Below are 23551 nucleotides of genomic sequence, written 5' to 3' on the forward strand. Positions count from 1 at the left end.
ATTTTTTAAAATGATCTTTCATCAAATTTTTCAAAGTAATTCTTTAAACAAAAACTGGGGTCTCCTGCATTGCAAGAAGATTAGATTGTCTTCCAGTTTGCTTAAGGCTAAATTTTTGGAGATCCTGTCTTTCAAAAGGATTTTTTTTTTTTTACCATGTGTGATATATTGCAAGCATGATCCCAATTCTCCACTTAACTAGGCATGCCCACATTTTTCTTTTCTTCTGATCAAATGGTCAAATCAATTCCTCCGATTTTTTTTTAAGCTTAAGCGACTTTTGTGAGTGATTTTGGCTAATATAAGGTCCTTGAAGTGAAATATTGTGTCAGTTATAAGAAAGGCCCTGTAGCAATGTCAAAATCCCTTGGATTTGCATAGCCTCTTTGAATAGCTGTCATGTGAACAAGCACAGATTATCATATTGGTAAATGAGCAATATAGGTCACAACATTATCCCATGAAATAGCATCGTAGCCAACCTCCAGACTGAAGTATGAGCTGTCTTAGATCACCAAGCCTGACAAGCTAATAACCCACATGAACATACCAGCTTCCCTGATAGCTCAGTTGGTAAAGAATCTTCTTGCAATGCAGGAGACCCCAGTTTGATTCCTGGGTCATGAAGATTCCCTGGAGAAGGGATAGGCTACCCACTCCGGTATTCTTGGGCTTCCCTTGTGGCTAAGCTCATAAAGAATCTGCTGCAGTAAGGGAGACCTGGGTTTGATCCCTGGGTTAGGAAGATCCCCTGGAGGAGGGAAAGGCTACCCTCTCCAGTATTCTGGCTTGGAAAATTCCATGGGATCACAAACATGGAGAAGTTCATGGGATTGCAGAGTCGGACATGACTGAGTAACTTTCACAAAGGTACCAGTGAAGATCAGTCACCTCTGGATCAGATCATCAGTGATCTATACCATAAGCAGCTGTTTTTAACTCATAAGTTTTGGAGTAGTTAGTTGTGCTGTCTTAAAATACAATTGATTTTCTTAATTTCTGATGCTACCACAATCACCTTCCCAAGTCTTATCATATAGCAATTAAGCATTTCTGCTTTCCTTCTGTTTGAAGGTAGCTCAGTTAAAATGTACAATTAAAAAGTTTAGAAATTTTAACGTACTGTTGATGTCATTGAATCTTTAGATGAAATGATTCACTCAAACAATATGACCTTATGTGCTACAAATACAGGTTATCAAAAACTTAGATCTTAGTATTTGTAGTACTTAATTTATGTGCAATGCCTATAAAATAAATTTCAGTTAAATATTTATATTTAAATCCATTTTAATAAAAATTTCTGCTTTATCTTTAAGATAGATATGCAAAGCAGTTTTCTATGAGTGGGTTGCATGGATAATATAAACATCACTGCAAATGATGCTGTCTTTTTACTCTTTCTGCCATGAGACTCTCTCCAGGGAGATGCATTTTATGGCAATGCTTTCAGGGTATACTAAGAACAATGACCAAAAAAAAATGATGCTAATGCGATATCATCATGAATTTACTATATATAATAGTAATGAGTTTTATATATAATACCAAAACATCACTGTATTGGCTGAAATACATGTCCAATGCCCATAATTTCGGAGAAAAGAAAGTTATATAATCTAGAGGGAAACAAGAAGTCATACCATGAGCTTGAAATGTCTTAATTCAAACAAATTTCATGGAACACAGCTTTTCACAGTATTCTTATGTTTTAGATTTTGGAAGTTTGCTATTACTTTTCTAATTTGGGTGATTCTCATAGTAATATGTGAATGGATAACAGGAATCTTTACTTTTGAAAAATGAAACAAAAGGAATAGTGAAAGTACTCGGTGGAATGGAGAGGCAGAAACACTCCACGATCTCGGGAAATTGTCAGATGAATCAATTTTAGGGAAACACATGAAAGCCGTTGAGAATTTGGAAACCAGTTTACTTGGTACTATTTAGAGTCACAGAGTTCGTGAATGTTTGATATTCACAAACAACATCATATCGTTCGAACCCTGTCGGTTTAGGAAAAGATGACACGGGCGGAGAAGCAGCAGACCTGGGAGAGACGCTGCAGGCAGACCCATGAACGGTCTCTGCAGTGAGTAGGGTCTGCATCCAGCACCATCCATCAGCTCTGCTCTTCCTCACAGAGCCACATGGGTGCAGACACCAAAATGCAACATATACGTTCATTCTATCAGTGATTCCATCTATGACTTTGTGCAAGTGACAACTGCCTGTGCCTCAGTCACCACATTAACAAAGCTGCGTAACTGTGCTTAAAATGAAATGTGTTAATAGCTGTATTCAGAACAGTACCTAACACATAGAAAGTGGTGAGTAAGTGTGAGCAGTTGCTATTATTCTCAGCAAAGGAGGTTCATTGTTCCCACCCCCTTCTGGTATTTAGTAGGATGCTGTTGTGACTTCACACCCTATGTCCTCCAGAAAGGAGCTTTGAGTGTAAGACCGGCAGAGTTTATAAGACTCATTCACATACGTCATAATGGCAACATTATCTGGTTCATAGTGCAATGTCTAGATGCAGCATACAACACTAATTTATCATAAACTCTGAAAGAAATCATGTTGTCTTACAATAACATTTACCAACTCAGGAGAGTTTCCCCCCCTCTTTTTACATCTTATGAAAGGCATTCATTGTTTGAGTCCCAAGATGATGTTGTTTTCTTGATATCTGATTGAGATCCCACAGAGACCAATGATTGGTTCTGGCTTCTTAAAGGATGTGGGCCCCTAGATACACACACATGAAAACATAAAGCCTGTGACATTTTCCCTCATTGCATCCTCAGAAACACAGGGAGCAATACCGATCAACATGTTGGTGGGACTATATTTTGGGGAGGAATGGACTGAATGATATTTCCCGATGTCTGGAAACTTCTTTGTTTGTTTTCTAGTGAGGGTGATTTATTATTAGCCATGTGTCAGAGAAGGAGGAGCTGTAAAAGAGGGAAATGACATTAGAAATAATTTTTAAAAGTCTGTATTTGGAGACTGTTTTAACAAATGCCAAGTTTGGAGAACTCTATGAAAGTGTTTTCCCTTTACCTACTGAAAACTGATCTCGACAGGAAATGGGAGAAATTTGATCTGTAGAATGAAATATCTTGTAATGGCTATTAGTGTAACAGGGGAAAGAGTGTGAGCCAATTGGGGAATATGCTTGATTCCTCTCCCCTTCCCTCTTCTTCTTTTCTCACATTAACTCCATCCACAGAACCTGGGAAAGACAGCAGGGAGATTCTCCTGAGAGTCACTCTGATGCTGAGAGTGGTGGTGAGGGGTCCTCAGGACTGCGGACAGAGGAGCAGAGGCATGCGCACCACCTCTGAAGCAGACAGGAGAGCCAGTAGTCTGACCTTGTGCCAAGGCCATGTATCTCTACAGCAGTTTTCTCAAATGTGATACTATTAACATTGGGGGCCAGATTATATTTTGGATTTTGCTTATGTTGTGGGTGTGTGAGGAGGGTGAGAATGGGGAAGGAGACGCCGTCCTGTGCCTGCACACTGTTTAGCAGCATCTGTAGTCTGCCCTCTAGATGTCAGAAGCACCCCTTCCTGTTGTGACAGCCAACTGTATCTCCAGACATTGACAAATGTCCAACAGGGATCAACATCACTCCTGCTCTATAAGTAATCAGCAGCCCAATTTTCATCTTTAGAACTTAAAAAACAGGAAAAGGTTTTCAAAATTATTTACTACTTCAAAATCAGAAAAGACAACTCACTTATTACTGGCCATTGAAGAGAGCAATGCATGTCATCAGAATTATTACTTGTATTCAAACCAAGATTCCTTAATTCACATATCGTTTACCTCTTTCAAGTTATTTGAAGAATAAGGAAAAATCTGGCTGTGTTGACTTTTAGTCCAGATTCCCTTTCCTCCAGGAATAAGCAGTAGGTGCTACTAAGTCATTTTATTGTTACTTAGGATCAGGAGAGACAATAAATAAGCATGGTCTTACCCTTTGTTGGTATTTTCTACATATCAAAGGCTTTGAATATATCTCTCCTTTATTCAAAAAAAAGTAGGCAAATTTCTGGATGCACTTTTAAAGCAATTGGAATGAAATATTGGTAAAAATATTTGTTTCTTGGATGGTTTGAGAATTAAATATGCTCTATGACTTATGTATAGGTATACTGTATTCTGTCTTTGTGATCTGGCTTTCTGTTTTTAACTTGCCATTTTCTTAGTCATTTTTCAGGTCATTCAAAGCTCTTCTGAAAGCTGCATAATTTCCCATAATATACTTGTAGCTCAACTTTTACCCTGTTGTTTGACATTCTAAGTTCTTATCATAAATAATAGTGCAATGTGGCAATAAAAACTTATGTTAATTTAATATTCACAAATTTTATTTCTTGAATATATTGAAGTAGTGAATTCATTTGTCAAATAGGTATTAGAAGGCTTCAGTCACAGTTCAGAAAGTTTAGAACTAAGTAGCAATTCCCTGAACAATGACTAACATTGATTATCATAATTTAAAAACCACCAGGCTAATTGTATAGAAAAAAAACATGCTAAAATAGAGTATAAAATTCACTTCTCCATTTAAAGGGTAATAATAAAAACATGATGCTTGTGTGTTAATAATCTTAAATAAGCATACTTCTCATCATTTCATGAAAAGAAAGAAAGAAATTTCCTGTGTAGTATTAAAAAAATCCCCAGGGATCCCAGTATTTCAATAACTGACTAAAAAGTCTACAAATAAAAAAAGATATTTAAATTTCGATTATGGCTAACTAAATAACATTTGATGTCTTTCTAATGATTCTGTTCCAAGCTGCAAATTGTGTAGAACTTGTTTAAATAAACACACAGGTTTTCATGGATGTGAATTTTTTCATGTGACCTGTGAATATAAATGTGAGCTCTATGCACTTGTGGGCTACAGTATCTGAAATTTTCCTAAGCTTCAAAATGTCAGTGTTTTATTTCTTTGCTGAAAAAAGTTGACTATCTTATTTATTCTCATGTCCTTTTTAGTAGCTAATTGGGAGTGATCCAATGAAGAATAACTATCAATATTTTTCTGCAACCACGGTAAAGTGAGGACATGGACAAGGAAAACTGCACTGCTGTGACAGACTTCATCTTCCTTGGGTTCTCAGATGCCCCTGAGCTCAGAGTCTTCCTCTTCCTGCTGTTTCTTTCCATCTATGGAGTCACAGTTTGGGGAAACCTGGGCATGATTGCTCTCATTCAGGTCAGTTCTGGACTCCACACTCCCATGTACTTTTTCCTCAGCCACTTGTCCTTTGTGGATTTCTGTTACTCTACTACCATCACGCCGAAGATGCTAGCTGACATCTTAAATGAAGACAGAGCCATTTCCTTCCTGGAATGCACTGTGCAATTCTACCTGTTTTGCACATTTGGGGTAACTGAGGTCATTCTGCTGGCAGTGATGGCCTATGACCGCTTTGTGGCCATCTGTGACCCACTGCTCTACGTGGTCACCATGTCCCAAAACCTCTGTGTGGAGTTGGTGTCTTGTTGCTATCTTAATGGTACTCTATGTTCTGTGATTCACTTGTGTTTAGCTCTTCGGATCCCATCCTACAGATCAAATGTGATCAACCATTTCTTTTGTGATCTTCCCCCTCTCTTGTCTCTTGCTTGCTCTGATGTTACTGTGAATCAATTGGTGCTATACATTGTGGCCACATTCAATGAGGTTATCACCATTGTGGTCATCCTCACGTCCTACCTGTTTATTCTCATCACCATCCTGAGGATGCACTCAGCAGAGGGAAGGTGCAAAGCCTTTTCCACCTGTGCCTCCCACCTCACTGCCATCGCTGTCTTACAGGGAACAATCCTTTTCATTTATTGCCGGCCCCACTCTGGCAACAGCATGGGCATTGACAGAGTGGCCACAGTGTTCTACACTGTAGTGATCCCCATGGTGAACCCCCTGGTTTATAGTCTGAGGAACAAGGATTTGCAAGAAGCTCTCAGAAAAGTGGTGAGCTCCAAAATATTTTCCTAGTGGGACTCTAAGTCCCAAATCAGAGGTTGGCAGAAGGGTGAAATGGTGGACTCAGTGTTGGAAGTAGAAGATCAGTCAAGAAGAGGGTACCTTTGAGTGAGTCTTTCTGACTCACTTATCCCTGACTCAATGGACATGAGTCTGAGCAAACTTCAGGAGATAGGGAAGGACAGGGAAGCCTGACGAGCTGCAACCCGTGGGGTCACAAGTATCAAACATGACTTAGTGACTGAACAACAATCTTTGTACCTTGTCAACTTATATGAATAGAATTGAACATATTTCAAAATTTGCAGCCTACTTCTTTGCTTTGATCCACCTAAAATGTTTTAAGTGGGTTTGGGTAATGGGCTGTTAAGACACACATATTTAGTTTGCTGTAAAACTTTTATTATCAGACCCACCTCAGATCGTTAGGCATTAAATCCTGGAATTTGAGGACCCTGGCTTTATCAGATACATGCATTGCAAATATTTCCTCCCACTCTGCTGCCTCTTCTTTCTGTTGATCATTTCCTTTGCTCTGCAGAGGTTTTGACAAACACATGGCGGCAATGGTGTGAGGTGTTAACAATGTGGCACATCTCAGCTCACCTGGAGCTGGCCTTGCTTTAGAGCTGTGAGTCATACACACCAGATAATTAATGCCTTTAGTTATCTTTCCTTATGAACAAGACTTCTTCCTTAGACTAACATTTCTGGTAAGATCATCTCTACTTCTCAAACCTAGAACCAACTGGTTCTAGATGTTTCAGCATTAAAGGCAAGAGGTCCCACATAACACTGAGGACTTTTAATGGCTCTGTGTGTTCAGATATCCAAGGATTTGATGCTTTTGAACTGTGGTTTTGGAGAAGACTTTTGAGAGTCCCTTGGACTGTGAGGAGATCCAACCAGTCAATTCTGAAGTTCAGCCCTGGGGTTTCTTTGGAAGGAATGATACTAAAGCTGAAACTCCAGTACTTTGGCCACCTCATGCGAAGACTTGACTCATTGGAAAAGACTCTGATGCTGGGAGGGATTGGGGGCAGGAGGAGAAGGGGACAACAGAGGATGAGATGGCTGGAGGACATCACTGACTCGATGGATGTGATTCTGAGTGAACTCCGGGAGTTGGTGATGGACAGGGAGGCCTGGCGTGCTGCGATTCATGGGGTCACAAAGAGTCAGACATGACTAAGCGACTGAACTGAACTGAACTGAAGGATCAATCAGAAGGAAACCTTCCCAAGTCAATTCTCATTTATCGATTATAACTTTCAGACTTTCTCAGGCTTGGTAATATTGATATTTCGTGTTGGTTTTTTTTTAATTTTTTATTTTTTTTAATTTTTATTTTTACTTTATTTTACTTTACAATACTGTATTGGTTTTGCCATACATTGACACAAATCCGCCACGGGTGTACATGAGTTCCCAAACATGAACCCCCCTCCCACCTCCCAGCCCACATCATCTCTCTGGATCATCCCCATGCACCAAGCCCAAGCATCCTGTATCCTGCATCGAACATAGACTGGCGATTTGTTTCTTACATGATAGTATACATGTTTCAATGCCATTCTCCCAAATCATCCCTGTGCATGCTACCACGTATAGCAGCATCTCTGACCCTTGTCCAATCACTCTGGTACATTCATTATGACAATCAAAAATGCCTCCAGATATTGTCAAATGTCCATGTGGGGGGCGGAGAAGAGGTTTATAATCATCTATAGGTGAGAAATACTGCCTTATTTCCTTGTAGATTTTCAGGTTCTTCTGTATGAATTATGTCCAAATTACGCATCTAGTTTCTTATCTCCCAAATGATGCTATTGTATAGTTTAAACAATCTGTATTATTTTTAAATTTGGAATGCACTGGTATCTAAGATCTTTATCCTTGTAATTTCTTCCCATTATTTTTTTCTTTTTGCTCTTGGGAGTAAGCATTTGTTTTTCCCATGCTCTAAAATCTGATTTGGAGCTGAACCTTTTGATACTTTGTCTCCAGAGGTTCATTTTATCCTCCTCAATTCAGTTTTGTTTAAATACCTACCTCTGTTCCCTTGCACAATTCTTCCACAAACTCACAGAATTAAAGAGACATGTACCTGAAAACTCTCAGAGACCCTCTGTTTCCCCACTCCCAGGAAACACTTGTTCAGGACACTACTACAAAGGAGCTCAGCTAAGCCAGGCCCCTCTACAAAGCTTGCTAGAAAATATGCATTCCCTGTTCCTGATACTTAATGTTGGCAGTGACTCTAAATTTCCCCCAGAAGACTTTTTCTCATGAAAAAATGAGTGAACCTAAGGTATCTTTTAGATATATTACATGGTAAAGAATATCCATATTTTCTCAGACCTACAGACAGACCTGCTGGTGGAAAAAGCACCCCACCTTCCAGCCTCTGGAGGTCTCAGCAGTTTGGGGAAAAAGTTGAGACATGTCTCTCCACTCCTTGTGGCACAAGAGCCCTGGAGAAAATCACTTACCTTATTCTTCAGAGGCCTCAAAGTGAGCAATTATAATTAATTATTGCTTCCTCATATAATTATATTTTCTTGGAAAAGCTGAAGAAACATTAACAGCAGCTTTAGAAACATTAGATATGAAAGTTAAAAGCTTAAATGTCTTCTCCCCATATTCACTCCCATAGACTCCAAAAATGTTGGATAATAAAAAGTCACAGCAAAATTTATCTTTGTTATTTAATGAATATTTCTCCTTTTAAGTATACTTTTTAATTTTTTTTAAGATTTATTGAGGTATAATTGACAAAAACAAATAGTACAGATCTAAGGAGTATAGTTGATGTTTATATATGTGTGTATATGTATATATATATATATATATATAGTGAAATAATCACTATCAAGATAATTAGAATATCAATTACTTCATGTCTTATAATTTGTTTTATTTTTTCTTCATGTTGAAAATAGTTAAATTCTACTCTCTTACCACATTTTAAGTATAAAATGTACTGTTAATTGCAATTACATTGTTGTACATTTTCAAAATTTATTCATCTTTCATAACTGAAACTTTGTCCCCTTGACAAACATCTCTCCATTGTCCCCTCTTCCAAGCCCCAGTGCTGTATGGGCACCCTTAAAATCAAGAGGGTGTGTCATGTGTGTGGTGTTCTTACCACAATAAAATAAAAAAAATTAAAGTGGCAGATTCATGTTGATGTATGGCAAAACCAATACATTATTGTAAAGTAAAATAAAGTAAAATTTAAAAAATAAATAAATAAATATAGGTACATTATTATTTTAAAAAAGTAAATTTTATTGCATTTTATCAGTTTCTTGCTCCCCTTACCATTAATGCCACCTTTCTTGTCTAGAATCCAGTCTAGGTACCACATTGCATTAAGTCATCATGTCTTCCAAATCTCCTCTGGTCTGTGATGCTTCTTCAATTTTCTTTTTCATGTTTTTCGTTCTTACCATTCTAAGGGATACTGGCGAGGTATCCTGTAGAATACTTTCAAATGTGGACTTTCCTAATGATTTTCTCACATTGGTTTGAGGGAAGGAATATCACAGAAGTAAAGCTTCTCTCATCACATCATACCAGGGGATAAATGAGAGCCACATTAAAGCACTATGGTGATGGTCACCTTTTTCTTTTACTTCAGGTAGTCAGGTAATATCAGTCACATTTCTCTAAAGTTGAATGCAAGATTTCCAATATAGTTAAGTTGATAACAATTATTTCTAAAGTGTTTTTCCTTTTTAAATTATATAGTTCATGTTTTCTTCAAGAAATATGTGTTATTTCAATAATTCAATACCTAAAAGTAATTAATGGAGTGGATGTGGTGATGTAATGAAAGAGATATTTAAAAGGGACTAGACCATTTTCCCAACTTAATATTTAAGCTTGTAAATATTTCTGTTTCTAAATCAATAAATCATGAAGAACTCTTCATTCTAATGGCATTTTATTAGAGTGAAAATCTGGAAGAAGAAGGTTATGCTTGGCATATTGTAGTCATTCAATTACTATTTGATAATGCTGAGCCATGAAATTAAAAGACGCTTACTCCTTGGAAGAAAAGTTATGACCAACCTAGACAGCACATTCAAAAGCAGAGACATTACTTTGCCAACTAAGGTCCGTCTAGTCAAGGCTATGGTTTTTCCTGTGGTCATGTATGGATGTGAGAGTCGTACTGTGAAGGAAGCTGAGCGCCGAAGAATTGATGCTTTTGAAATGTGGTGTTGGAGAAGACTCTTGAGAGTCCCTTGGACTGCAAGGAGAGCCAACCAGTCCATTCTGAAGGAGATCAGCCCTGAGATTTCTTTGGAAGGAATGATGCTAAAGCTGAAGCTCCAGAATTTGGCCACTTCACGCGAAGAGTCGACTCATTGGAAAAGACTCTGATGCTGGGAGGGACTGGGGTCAGGAGGAGAAGGGGACGACAGAGGATGAGATAGCTGGATGGCATCACGGACTCAATGGACGTGAGTCTGAGTGAACTTCAGGAGTTGGTGATGGACAGGGAGGCCTGGTGTGCTGCAATTCATGGGGTCACAAAGAGTCGGACATGACTGAGCGACTGAACTGAACTGAACTGATAAGTATAAAAAATATCAGAGTGATGAAGAATCTGAGAGGAGTAACTTAAACATATAAATTTCCATATGAAATGCCCTTAACACTGTTCCAGTTTTTCTGGGACACAGAAATTACATCAGAGAATGGTGATTAATTATAAATGTTTATTTCATGGTTTTAAGAGAATGAGGCAACAGATAGTCTCTAGGGTTTATGCCCCAAAGGATGTGACTCTGGATATAAGAATATATCCATCACTTCCAAACAGGACAGATCCTGCTTTCAACATCAGCAGGTATGCATTAGATTTTAAAGACAGATTAATGTTAATTTCAATGCTGGGAACCTTAGGGGGAAAAGTGTGGAGGGGAAATTTACCATTTATATATAGATATTCTTGAGAATTATCTAGTCATTGAAAATTGCCTTTCTGAGGTTTCAAGGAAGAGGAACTGCACTCAGGCTACAGAGCTCTGTATTGAAGCTGGCTCAGCTGAGCTCCTGAGTGAGCATGTGTGGGTGCTCAGTACTTCAGCCCTGTACAATGCTCCTCTATCCATGGGATTATCCCGGGAAGACTACTGAACCAGGTTGCCTTTTGCTCCTCCAGGGGATCTTCCCAACCCAGGGATCAAACCTGGGTTTTCTGTGACTTCTGCATCCTCAGGCAGGAGGATTCTTTGCCATGGAGCCATCTAGGAAGTCCAAGCCCCTGAATAACAGCCCCTTAAACAAGAGATGCCTGGAATGTGGGATTAGGAGAGTTCTGAGAATCTGGGGAATGTGCATTGTCTTGCTACTACAAATGTTTGAAGTTGCAGCCGAGGTAGAAAGGACAAGTATTTTAAAAAAGAGAGAGAGATCAAGCAAACTCTATAATGATAAAAGGAAAAAGGACCATTTTTACTTAAGAAAATAAAGCAGCTCTGAGAGCAAATATTACAACAAAATGGGGGTGGGGTGTGGAATGTAGGATAGCTATATCAAATGTAACATTAATTTAAAATGAGTGTTTAGGAAATTCCCTGGTGACTCAGTGGTTAGAACTTTGCCAATTCAGGGGTGCAGATTTGATCCCTGGTCAGAGATCTGTAATCCCACATGCCTCATGGCCAAAAACCCAAAACATAAAACAGAAGTGATATTGTCACAAATTCAATGAAGACTTTAAAAATGGTCCACATCAATAGAAAATAAATAAATAAAGTAAAATGGATGTTTAAGCACCTTAGATATATTAATTATATTTAGAACATCCAGCTTTGTGATAGGATGTCTTCAATATTCAAATTTTTGAGTTTAGTAAGAGATAAGAATCTTGAGTTCTTTGTTTTGCATATGATCTGATCTCTTCATTGATGGCCATCTCAAATCTATTTCTCAAGTTGTGAAACTAGAGAGAACTTTACCAGAAATGATAGATAAAGAGCTTCTGGTTCTGGTTCAGTAGGATCTTAGAGGTATTTGTCATCAATTAGAGAAATGGAATTATTTTATATTACTATTTTCTCATGAAATGTTTCCATAGTACAGTGCTACCTCAAGAATTTAATCTTTCTTCTTTACAGGTAATATAGGGACAAAATAAATACCCTATGCACCTTGAAGAGAGGAAAAAGGAGAAAGAAAGACCAAGAATTGGACATTTCTTTTTAAAAATATATAAATTTTTTTATTTTAATTGGAGATTAATTACTTTACAATATTGTATTGGTTTTGCCATACATCAACAGGAATCCACCACAGGTATACACGTGTCTAAGTCAGAATCTTTAATAAGGATAGCTATTCTTTCCGAGAGAACATTTTTCTCAAATTTTTCTTTGATGCTTTCTAGTATAGCTCCGTGATATGAACACTTTCATCAGGCACGTTCCCAAAGTCTCCAGTTTGTCATAAATTAAAAGTATGATAAAAAATAAAGAAAATAGCATCTGGACTTTGAACAAGGATCAAGATTACTGTAGACTAATGGCTAATTGCTGGGAGCCTGGATCAGGGTTCATGTCATAGATGTGTAGATTGGGCTTTATTTGCATGGTACAGGGAAAGTCAAAAATCTCCATCTTCTGTTTTGACATCTCTAGAATAAATAACCAGACTAGATTATCTTTATTATTTTTTCAATATTATTATTCTTCAAACAATGATGGGGGATTGACAAACTGATCTTGCTAGGTTGAGAAGCACACTCTGTGAAAATTATAATTTATTTTGAAAACAAGTTTACTGAGTCAGAAGTAAAACAACTATTAAGGTGCTATACAGAGTGAATAGTAAATGGACAAATGTAAAGCATTAGGGGTGCAATGTTTAATGTCACGTTCTGAACATACAATAAAAAATTTAATTTGTTTAGAAGTTTATCATTTTTGCTATTAGTTATACAACTGAAACAAGGAGCTCTGGTACTAAGGTAAATTAATCTTTTAAGGAATTATAATGTTCAAGAAAACCTGTAAGTATTATGGGAGGATTTTATTTAAAATAATCCCAAGTGACTTGAACTCATTTTTTTACTTTGAAATATTAAAAATTAAAACTGAGAACTAAGAAAGTTCAATAATTATAATTTTACTTAAATGAAATGTTTAAATGCTTGTCATTTTTAAAAATTTTAGACATTTAGCAAGGCATGCATAGAAAATACACAGATTCTAAAAGAGACACTTTGCTTCATCTTCTAGCTTTGGTAAGGAATAGTTAACAAGTGTCTTACATCCTTATTTCCCTTAATATTTTTCTTTCTAGGACTGATTCAGATTCTGACAAACAGAAGCCATGTTTCTGTCAGAGAGAAATGAAAGTGGGGCCACGTTCACTCTCCTGGGCTTCTCCGATTACCCAGAGTTGCAAGTGCCCCTCTTCTCGACATTCTTCACCATCTACAGTGTCACTGTGGCAGGGAATCTTGGAATGATTCTAACCATCAAAATTAATCCCAAACTGCACATCCCTATGTACTTTTTCCTCAGCCACTTCTCCTTTGTGGATTTCTGTTATTCATCCATCGTTGCTCCCAAGACCATTGTACAACCTCATGGTTGTAGGCTGTGTAATACAATTCTTTTTCTTTTGTACCTTTGTGATGACTGAGTCCTTTTTATTAGCTGTGATGGCTTAAGACCACTTCGTGGCCATCTGCAACCCTCTGCTCTACAGGGTGGCCATGTCCCTGAGACTCTGCCACGTTAGTGGTTGGATCTTATGCTTGGGGAGTAGCTTGCTCCTTAATACTCACCTGTACTGTTATCAAATTATCATTTCAAGGTTTCAACACAATCGATCACTTTTTCTGTGAGTTCTCCTGCCTGCTTTACTTCTCTTGCTCTGATACTTATCTCAACCAGTTGCTGCTTTTTATTTTCTCCACCTTTAATGAGGTCAGCACACTCTTCATCATTCCTGTCTTATGCGTTTATTGTTGTCGCCATCCTCCAGATGCATTCAGCCTGTGGTCGCCGCAAAGCCTTCTCCACCTGCGCCTCCTGCCTGACCGCCATCAGCATCTTCCCCGGCGCCATCCTCTTCCTCTACTCTGTGCCCAACTCCACACCCTCCAGGCACAAAGTCAAAGTGGTGTCTGGGTTATACACGGCGGTAGTCCCCATTTTGGATGCCCTGATCTACAGTCTGAGAAATAAGGATGTCAAGGACACAGTCTCCAAAATCATGGACTCTAAAATATTTTCATACTAAACATTATTCTGGAAGATTTTGCCCTTGATATGTAAATAAACTGTGTCTGCAAAGGTTGGCTGATAAGAAAAAAAAGTGTATTATTAATGTAGTGTTAATACATAAAATAGAAACTACATGGTGTTTTGCTTAACTGTACTAAACTTGACTTTCTCTCTTATTTACTGGAAAAAAAAATTAGCAATCTTTCAACTCTTTTCCACTTAAAAGTTTAGACAAAAAATCTGATTACAAAGGTTAAAGGACATAAATATCATGTGGCATACTGGTGTAATTTTCAGTTCAGTTCAGTTCAGTTCAGTCACTCAGTCGTGTCCGACTCTTTGCGACCCCATGAATCACAGCACTCCAGGCCTCCCTGTCCATCACCAACTCTCGGAGTTCACTCAGATTCATGTCCATCGATCAGTGATGCCATCCAGCCATCTCATCCTCTGTCATCCCCTTCTCCTCCTGCCCCCAATCCCTCCCAGCATCAGAGTCTTTTCCAATGAGTCAACTCTTCCCACGAGGTGGCCAAAGTACTGGAGTTTCAGCTTTAGCATCATTTCTTCCAAAGAAATCCCAGGACTGATCTCCTTCAGAATGGATTGGTTGGATCTCCTGGCAGTCCAAGGGACTCTCAAGAGTCTTCTCCAACACCACAGTTCAAAAGCATCAATTCTTCGGCGCTCAGCCTTCTTCACAGTCCAACTCTCACATCCATACATGACCACAGGAAAAACCATAGCCTTGACTAGACGGACCTTAGTCGGCAAAGTAATAGCTCTGCTTTTGAATATGCTATCTAGGTTGGTCATAACTTTTCTTCCAAGGAGTAAGTGTCTTTTAATTTCATGGCTGCAGTCACCATCTGCAGTGATTTTGGAGCCCCCAAAAATAAAGTCTGACACTGTTTCCACTGTTTCCCCATCTATTTCCCATGAAGTGATGGGACCAGATGCCATGATCTTTGTTTTCTGAATGTTGAGCTTTAAGTCAACTTTTTCACTCTCCTCTTTCACTTTCATCAAGAGGCTTTTAGTTCCTCTTCACTTTCTGCCATAAGGGTGGTGTCTTCTGCATATCTGAGGTTATTGATATTTCTCCCGGCAATCTTGATTCCAGCTTCTGTTTCTTCCAGTCCAGCATTTCTCATGATGTACTCTGCATATAAGTTAAATAAGCAGGGTGACAATATACAGCCTTGACGTACTCCTTTTCCTATTTGGAACCAGTCTGTTGTTCCATGTCCAGTTTGAACTGCTGCTTCCTGACCTGCATACAGATTTCTCAAGAGGCAGGTCAGGTGGTCTGTATTCCCATCTCTCTCAGAATTTTCCGCAGTTTATTGTGATCCACATAGTCAAAGGCTTTGGCATAGTCAATAAAGCAGAAATAGATTTTTTCTGGAACTCTCTTGCTTTTTCCATGATCCAGCAGATGTTGGCAATTTGACCTCTGGTTCCTCTGCCTTTTCTAAAACCAGCTTGAACATCAGGGAGTTCACTGTTCACGTATTGTTGAAGCCTGGCTTGGAGAATTTTGAGCATTACTTTACTAGTATGTCAGATGAGTGCAATTGTGTGGTAGTTTGAGCATTCTTTGGCATTGCCTTTCTTTGGGATTGGAATGAAAACAGACCTTTTCCAGTCCTGTGGCCACTGCTGAGGTTTCCAAATTTGCTGGCATGTTGAGTGCAGCACTTTCACAGCATCATCTTTCAGGATTTGAAATAGCTCCACTGGAATTCAATCACTTCCACTGGCTTTGTTCATAGTGATGCTTTCTAAGGCCCACTTGACTTCATATTCCAGGATGTCTGGCTCTAGGTGAGTGATCACACCATCGTGATTATCCGGGTCATGAAGATCTTTTCTGTACAGTTCTTGTGTGTATTCTTGCCACCTCTTCTTAATATCTTCTGCTTCTGTTAGGTCCAGACCATTTCTGTCCTTTATCGAGCCCATCTTTGCATGAAATGTTCCCTTGGTATCTCTGATTTTCTTGAAGAGATCTTTAGTCTTTCCCATTCTGTTCTTGTCCTCTATTTCTTTGCATTGATTGCTGAAGAAGGGTTTCTTATCTGTTCTTGCTATTCTTTGGAACTCTGTATTCAGATGCTGATGTCTTTTCCTTTTCTCCTTTGCTTTTCACCTCTCTTCTTTTCACAGCTATTTGTAAGGTTCCCCAGACAGCCATTTTGCTTTCTTGCATTTCTTTTCCATGGGGATAGTCTTGATCCCTGTCTCCTGTACAATGTCACGAACCTCATTCCGTAGTTCATCAGGCACTCTATCTATCAGATTTAGTCCCTTAAATCTATTTCTCACTTCCACTGTATAATCATAAAGGATTTGATTTAGGTCATACCTTAATGGTCTAAGCAGTTTTCCCTATTTTCTTCAATTTAAGTCTAAATTTGGTAATAAGGAGGTCATGATCTGAGCCACAGTAATCTCCTGGTCTTGTTTTTGTTGACTGTATAGAGCTTCTCCATCTTTGGCTGCAAAGAATATAATCAATCTGAGTTTGGTGTTGACCATCTGGTGATGTCCATGTGTAGAGTCTTCTCTTGTGTTGTTGGAAGAGGGTGTTTGCTATGACCAGTGCGATCTCTTGGCAAAACTCTATTAGTCTTTGCCCTGCTTCATTCCGCATTCCAAGGCCAAATTTGCCTGTTACTCCAGGTGTTTCTTGATTTCCTACTTTTCCATTCCAGTCCCCTATAATGAAAAGGACATCTTTTTTGGGTGTTAGTTCAAAAAGGTCTTGTAGGTCTTCACAGAACCATTCAACTTCAGCTTCTTCAGCATTACTGGTTGGGGCATAGACTAGGATTACCATGATATTGAATGGTTTGCCTTGGAAACGAACAGAGATCATTGTGTTGTTTTTGAGATGGCATCCAAGTACTGCATTTTGGACTCTTTTGTTGACCATGATGGCTACTCCATTTCTTCTGAGGGATTCCTGCCCACAGTAGTAGATATAATGGTCATCTGAGTTAAATTCACCCAACAGTCCATTTTAGTTTGCTGATTCCTAGAATGTCGACGTTCACTCTTGCCATCTCTTGTTTGACCACTTCCAATTTGCATTGATTCGTGGACCTGACATTCCAGGTTCCTATGCAATATTGCTCTTTACAGCATCGGACCTTGCTTCTATCACCAGTCACATCCACAGCTGGGTATTGTTTTTGCTTTGGCTCCATCCCTTCATTCTTTCTGGAATTATTTCTCCACTGATCTCCAGTAGCATACTGGGCACCTACTGACCCGGGGCATTCCTCTTTCAGTATCCTATCATTTTGCCTGTTCATACTGTTCGTGGGGTTCTCAAGGCAAGAATACTGAAGTGGTTTGCCATTCCCTTCTCCAGTGGACCACATTGTGTCAGACCTCTTCACCATGACTTGCCCGTCTTGGGTTGCCCTGCGGGCATGGCTTAGTTTCATTGAGTTAGACAAGGCTGTGGTCCTAGTATGATTAGATTGACTAGTTTTCTGTGAGTACAGTTTTAGTGTGTCTGCCCTCTGATGCCCTCTTGCAACACCTACCATCTTCCTTGGGTTTCTCTTACCTTGGGTGTGGGGTATCTCTTCACAACTGCTCCAGCAAAGTGCAGCCACTGCTTCTTACCTTGGAAGAGGGGTATCTCCTTACCGCTGCCCTTCCTGACCTTCAATGTAATTGTTAATTTCATCCTCCTTTTTTGATACCTATGGTAGACTAGGCTCTCAATAATAACATGCATTCCTCTTACAAAAAGTACAAATAGCAGTTAAGACATAGTGTTCATCCTTCAAGGAATGAAAATTCAGTGATGATAGTAGGGCACTTAAAAAAATTGGAAATTATATAAGATGGAAAACAGTAAGTAAAATAGAAGGTTTCAGAGGAGAAATTTCAAGTCCTTAAGAGAGATACTTTTATAAAATAGGTATTCTGTACCCTGGTTTGGATAACAGAAGAGACAGAGTTTTAGGAGACATATTTCAACATTGGAGTTTTATCCAGGAGACTAAAGCCTGAGAAACAAGGAGGTCCGAGTGCAATACTGAGTCAATGATATAACAATAATTTTTTATTGAATAAATACTGCGTTTGCATATTTGGATATTTTTGCATATTGTATATACAGGTTACTTGGCATGAATGAAAGTTGATAAGACATGGTCTATATTCCGAATGTGTTTTCAAAAGAGCTCCGGTGTGGCAACATAACCAGCTATGACTGTGTTGAGTCACTCAGTTGTGCCCAGTTCTTTTGCAACCCCATGGACTCTAGTCCACCAGGATCCTCTATCCATGGGATTTCCCAGGCAAGAATATTGGAGCGGGTTGCCATTTCCTTCTCCAGTGATAGAGTCCACCAGAGACTTAAAAATGGTAGACCAGATCTCAGAAAATTTTACATACAAAACGGAAGCATGGTGAGTGCCTGCCTAACATGCATTTCAAGCTATTATTCTACCTATGAAGACATCAAAAACATTATCGGTTCTTTTTTTTCCTGAATAAAATGTCTGTATCCTTCTCAACTAAAGAGTGAAAGTGAAAGTTGCTCAGTCATGTCCAATTCTTTGTGACCCCATGGACTAGCCCATAGAATTCTCTAGGCTAGAATACTGGAGTGGGTAGCCTTTCCCTTCTCCAAGGAATCTTCCCAACCCAGGGATCGAACCCAGGTATCCTGCATTGCATACAGATTCTTTACCAGTTGAGCCACAAGGGAAACCCTCTCAACTAAACTCCTAGCTTTAAAAAAACAGCACTTGGAGTTGCCCTAAGAGTTGAAAACCAGTTGCCTATATGACCATATTCAACATACGAGAAGAAGGTAGTTATTAGTATCCAGATCTATTCAATCTGGCAAATTAGAAATATCAGATCTTGGGACTTTCCTGGTGGTCCAAGGGCTAAGAGTCTGCACTCCCAATTCAGGGATCCTGGCTTTGATCTCTGGTCAGGGACCTAGATTCCTCGTGCTGCAACTGAAAGATTCTATGTGCTGCCACTAAGGTCTGGAGTAGTCAAATGAATATTGAAAAACAGAAATACCAGGTCTTTCAATGTTCTGGTCTGGAGAATTCCATGGGGTCGCAAAGATTTGGACATGACTGAGTGACTTTTACTTCATCTACCATTAATAGCTCACTTTTGCTTCATTAATTTGTACACTATTCTCTCTATTCAATATGTCTAGATAAATTTTGCAATGTCTACTTTTCAAAAGATCTAAACACTCATAATATTTGAGAGCATTAAATGTAAATGGGAATAAAATCTGTCAGAATCTGTGCTGGAATAGGAATGACACAAATATTTCAGCCAACTTCTCACAACAATCTTTCCTCAAATTTTTTTAAAGTAATGCATTAAAGTTAGATTGCCTTATAATTTTGCTGAAGACTAAAATTTCAGAAGTTGTATCTTTTAAGGTGATTTGCTATCCAATATGGTATTTTTCAACATGATCCCAGTTCTTCAGTTATCCAGGTATCCATGCCCCTTTCTACTCTTCTGATTAACGGTGGAATCAATCTCTCCATGTTCTGAATGTAGACCACTTTGTGACTAGCTTTGACTGATCTAAAAGGTAGCTGAAGAGACATTGTGCCATCTTCAAGCATCTGATGGCCCTGTGGCTTTCTCAAAATCTCTTAGATTTTGCATAGTCTCTTAGAAAAACTGCCATGTGAATAAGCACAGACTAGCCTATTGGATAATGAAAAATATGCCTTACACCTCTACTCCATGAAATAGCATTTAACAACCTCCCGACTGGAGTGTGAGGCCTTCTTAGATCACCTAGACTGCAAAGCTGATAAAATACACGCAAGTACACCAGCCAAGATCAGCCATGTCAAGATCAGATGAGGGTACTGACCTTACTGACTCATATAATAGTGATCCATGCAACAAGCAGCCGTGTGTTCTTTTTTTTTTTTTTTAAGCTAGTGTTTTGGAGTAGCTTGTTATGCTGTCTTTAAAACCACTGACCTTCTTAATTTCTGATGTTACCACAAAGACCTTCTCAAGTCTTATAGCAACTAAGCATATAAGCTTTTATTAAATGCAACTTGATTAAAATGTGCAATTAAAAAGTTTAGGCAATTTAACTTGTTGATATCATTGAATCTTTTGATATAATACTTTAATAAAATTATAGTAAATCCACACACATATGGACACCTTATCTTTGACAAAGGAGGCAAGAATATACAATGGAGTAAAGACAATCTCTTTAACAAGTGGTGCTGGGAAACTGGTCAACCACTTGTAAAAGAATGAAACTAGATCACTTTCTAACACCGCACACAAAAATAAACTCAAAATGGATTAAAGATCTAAATGTAAGATCAGAAACTATAAAACTCCTAGAGGAGAACATAGGCAAAACACTCTCAGACATAAATCACAGCAGGATCCTCTATGATCCACCTCCCAGAATTCTGGAAATAAAAGCAAAAATAAACAAATGGGATCTAATTAAAATTAAAAGCTTCTGCGCAACAAAGGAAAATATAAGCAAGGTGAAAAGACAGCCTTCTGAATGGGAGAAAATAATAGCAAATGAAGCAACTGAAAAACAACTAATCTCAAAAACATACAAGCAACTTATGCAGCTCAATTCCAGAAAAATAAACGACCCAATCAAAAAATGGGCCAAAGAACTAAATAGACATTTCTTCAAAGAAGACATATGGATGGCTAACAAACACATGAAAAGATGCTCAACATCACTCATTATTAGAGAAATGCAAATCAAAACCACAATGAGGTACCACTTCACACCAGTCAGAATGGCTGCGATCCAAAAATCTGCAAGCAATAAATGCTGGAGAGGGTGTGGAGAAAAGGGAACCCTCCTACACTGTTGGTGGAAATGCAAACTAGTACAGCCACTATGGAGAACAGTGTGGAGATTCCTTAAAAAATTGCAAATAGAACTACCTTATGACCCAGCAATCCCACTGCTGGGCATACACACCAAGGAAACCAGAATGGAAAGAGACACATGTACCCCAATGTTCATCGCAGCACTGTTTATAATAGCCAGGACGTGGAAACAACCTAGATGTCCATCAGCAGATGAATGGATAAGAAAGCTGTGGTACATATACACAATGGAGTATTACTCAGCCGTTAAAAAGAATTCATTTGAATCAGTTCTGATGAGATGGATGAAACTGGAGCCAATTATACAGAGTGAAGTAAGCCAGAAAGAAAAACACCAATACAGTATACTAACACATATATATGGAATTTAGGAAGATGGCAATGACGACCCTGTATGCAAGACAGGAAAAAAGACACAGGTGTGTATAATGGACTTTTGGACTCAGAGGGAGAGGGAGAGGATGGGATGATTTGGGAGAATGGGAATTCTAACATGTATACTATCATCTAAGAATTGAATCGCCAGTCTATGTCTGACGCAGGGTGCAGCATGCTTGGGGCTGGTGCATGGGGATGACCCAGAGAGATGTTGTGGGGAGGGAGGTGGGAGGGGGGTTCATGTTTGGGAACGCATGTAAGAATTAAAGATTTTAAAATTTTAAAAACAAAAAACTAAACCTGAAAAAATAAAAAAAAAATAAATTACTTTAAAAAAAATACCTGCCCTGCCTTTAAGTCTTAGATAAATAGACAAGCAGAGAGTTCCTCTGAGTGCTTTGCCCAGATGACATAAAATGTCACTGCCCACGCTATTCTTTATAGACGTCTTTTTATTCTTCCTGTAACGGAACTCTCTCCCTCAGGGAGATGCATTTTAAAACTGGCAACACTTTCAGGGTGTACAAAGAACAACAACAACAAAAATAGATACTAAATAGATATATTATAATCATCATTCCACTAATATCTAATTTCAAAACATCACTGTATAGTCTAAAATGCCTGTGTAAAGTCCTTATTTTTTGAGAAAAATAAAAGATATATAAACCAGAGAGAAACAAGAAGTCATGTCAAGGGTTGGAAAAATCTTGATTAACCGATGCTTATGTCAGAAGCTTTCTCTATCTCCTTTATATTTTAATAAAACTTTATTATACACATACACATAAAAAGACAATTTCAGTCTTTCTGGAAAGCAGTACTTCACAGCACTCTTATGTTTTAAGTTTTGGGAGTTTGTTTTTGCTTCTCTAATAGGGATAATTCACCGGGTAATACATGAATGAATAAGAGGAATCCTTGCTTCTGAAAAATGAAATTACATGGAATTCTTGAAAGTTTGGTATATTCACGGGCACACACGACAGACTCTCCTTTGAGCACTGTTGGTTTCAGGAGAGGTTATGCAGTCAGATAAGAAGTGACTTGGGAGAGATCCTTCAGGCAGACCCACTAAACAGTCTCTGCATTGAGCAAGGAGCACGGTTTCCAGCACCGTCAGTGGCTCTTCCTAACACAGGGCCAGATGGCAAAAACCAAAGAACAGCATATGAGCTCATTCTATCAATGACTCCATTTATGACTTTGTGCAAGTTACAGCTGCCAGTGTCTAAGTCATCCTAGATGCAGCATAGCCGTAATCATCTCACGTATTTTCATAGCGATAATCATCTCCCTTATTTTTATAAAGATGAAAGGTGTGGGTGGTTGCATTCAGAAGAGTACACAGCACATACAAAGTGATCAGCAAATGTGAGCAATTGCTATTATTCTTAGCAAAGGTGGGTCATTATTTCCACCCTTTTCTGGAATTTGGCAGAATGCTATTGTGACTTCAAACCCTTTCTGTCCTCCAGAAAGGAGCTCTAAGTATAAGACTGGCACAGATTATAAGACTTAGCCACATATTTCATAATGGCACATAATCCCTGGTTCAGAGGGCAATGTTTGAACGCAGCAAAAAATGCTCTGCACTTCATCATGACATCTGAAAGGAATTGTGTTGAACTGTAATAACATGTACCAACTTGGGGCTTTCCAGGTGGCTCAGTGGGTAAAGAATCCACCTGCAATTCAGGAGACACAGGTTCAATCCCTGGGTCAGGAAGACCCCCTGGAGGAGAGCATGCCAACCCACTCCTGTATTATTGCCTGGAGAATTCCATGGACATAGGAGCCTGACAGGCTATGGTCCATAGACTCACAAAGAGTCAGACATGACTGAAGAGACTTGGTACGTGAACCAGCTTTAAATAGCTTTTCCCATCTGACTGCATCTCATACAACTCCTTAATTATTTGAGTCCCAAGATGATGTTGCTTGCTCTCAAGGTGAAGTTGTTTGCTTGATGTCTTGTTGGTGTCCCACAGAGATCAATGAT

General features: G+C 38.8%; 1 protein-coding gene and 1 pseudogene across 1 annotated transcript; both read left to right on the forward strand.

Annotated features, from left to right (window-relative positions):
* The first annotated feature begins 5092 nt into the window (after positions 1-5092).
* Positions 5093-6028, forward strand: LOC114110443 (olfactory receptor 5L2-like). Its single transcript, XM_027960804.2, has one exon. It carries the CDS (start codon positions 5093-5095, stop codon positions 6026-6028), a length of 936 nt encoding a protein of 311 aa, XP_027816605.2.
* A 7338-nt stretch (positions 6029-13366) lies between these two features.
* Positions 13367-14284, forward strand: LOC101121137 (olfactory receptor 5D18-like; annotated as a pseudogene).
* The last annotated feature ends 9267 nt before the right edge of the window (positions 14285-23551 follow it).

Source organism: Ovis aries, chromosome 23 (genome assembly GCF_016772045.2).
Source record: "Ovis aries strain OAR_USU_Benz2616 breed Rambouillet chromosome 23, ARS-UI_Ramb_v3.0, whole genome shotgun sequence".
In the NCBI taxonomy this organism is placed as follows: domain Eukaryota; kingdom Metazoa; phylum Chordata; class Mammalia; order Artiodactyla; family Bovidae; genus Ovis; species Ovis aries.

Bases quoted from the DNA above. Each gene is read 5' to 3' on its own strand.
- LOC114110443 (XM_027960804.2), top strand. From the start codon at position 5,093: ATGGACAAGGAAAACTGCACTGCTGTGACAGACTTCATCTTCCTTGGG.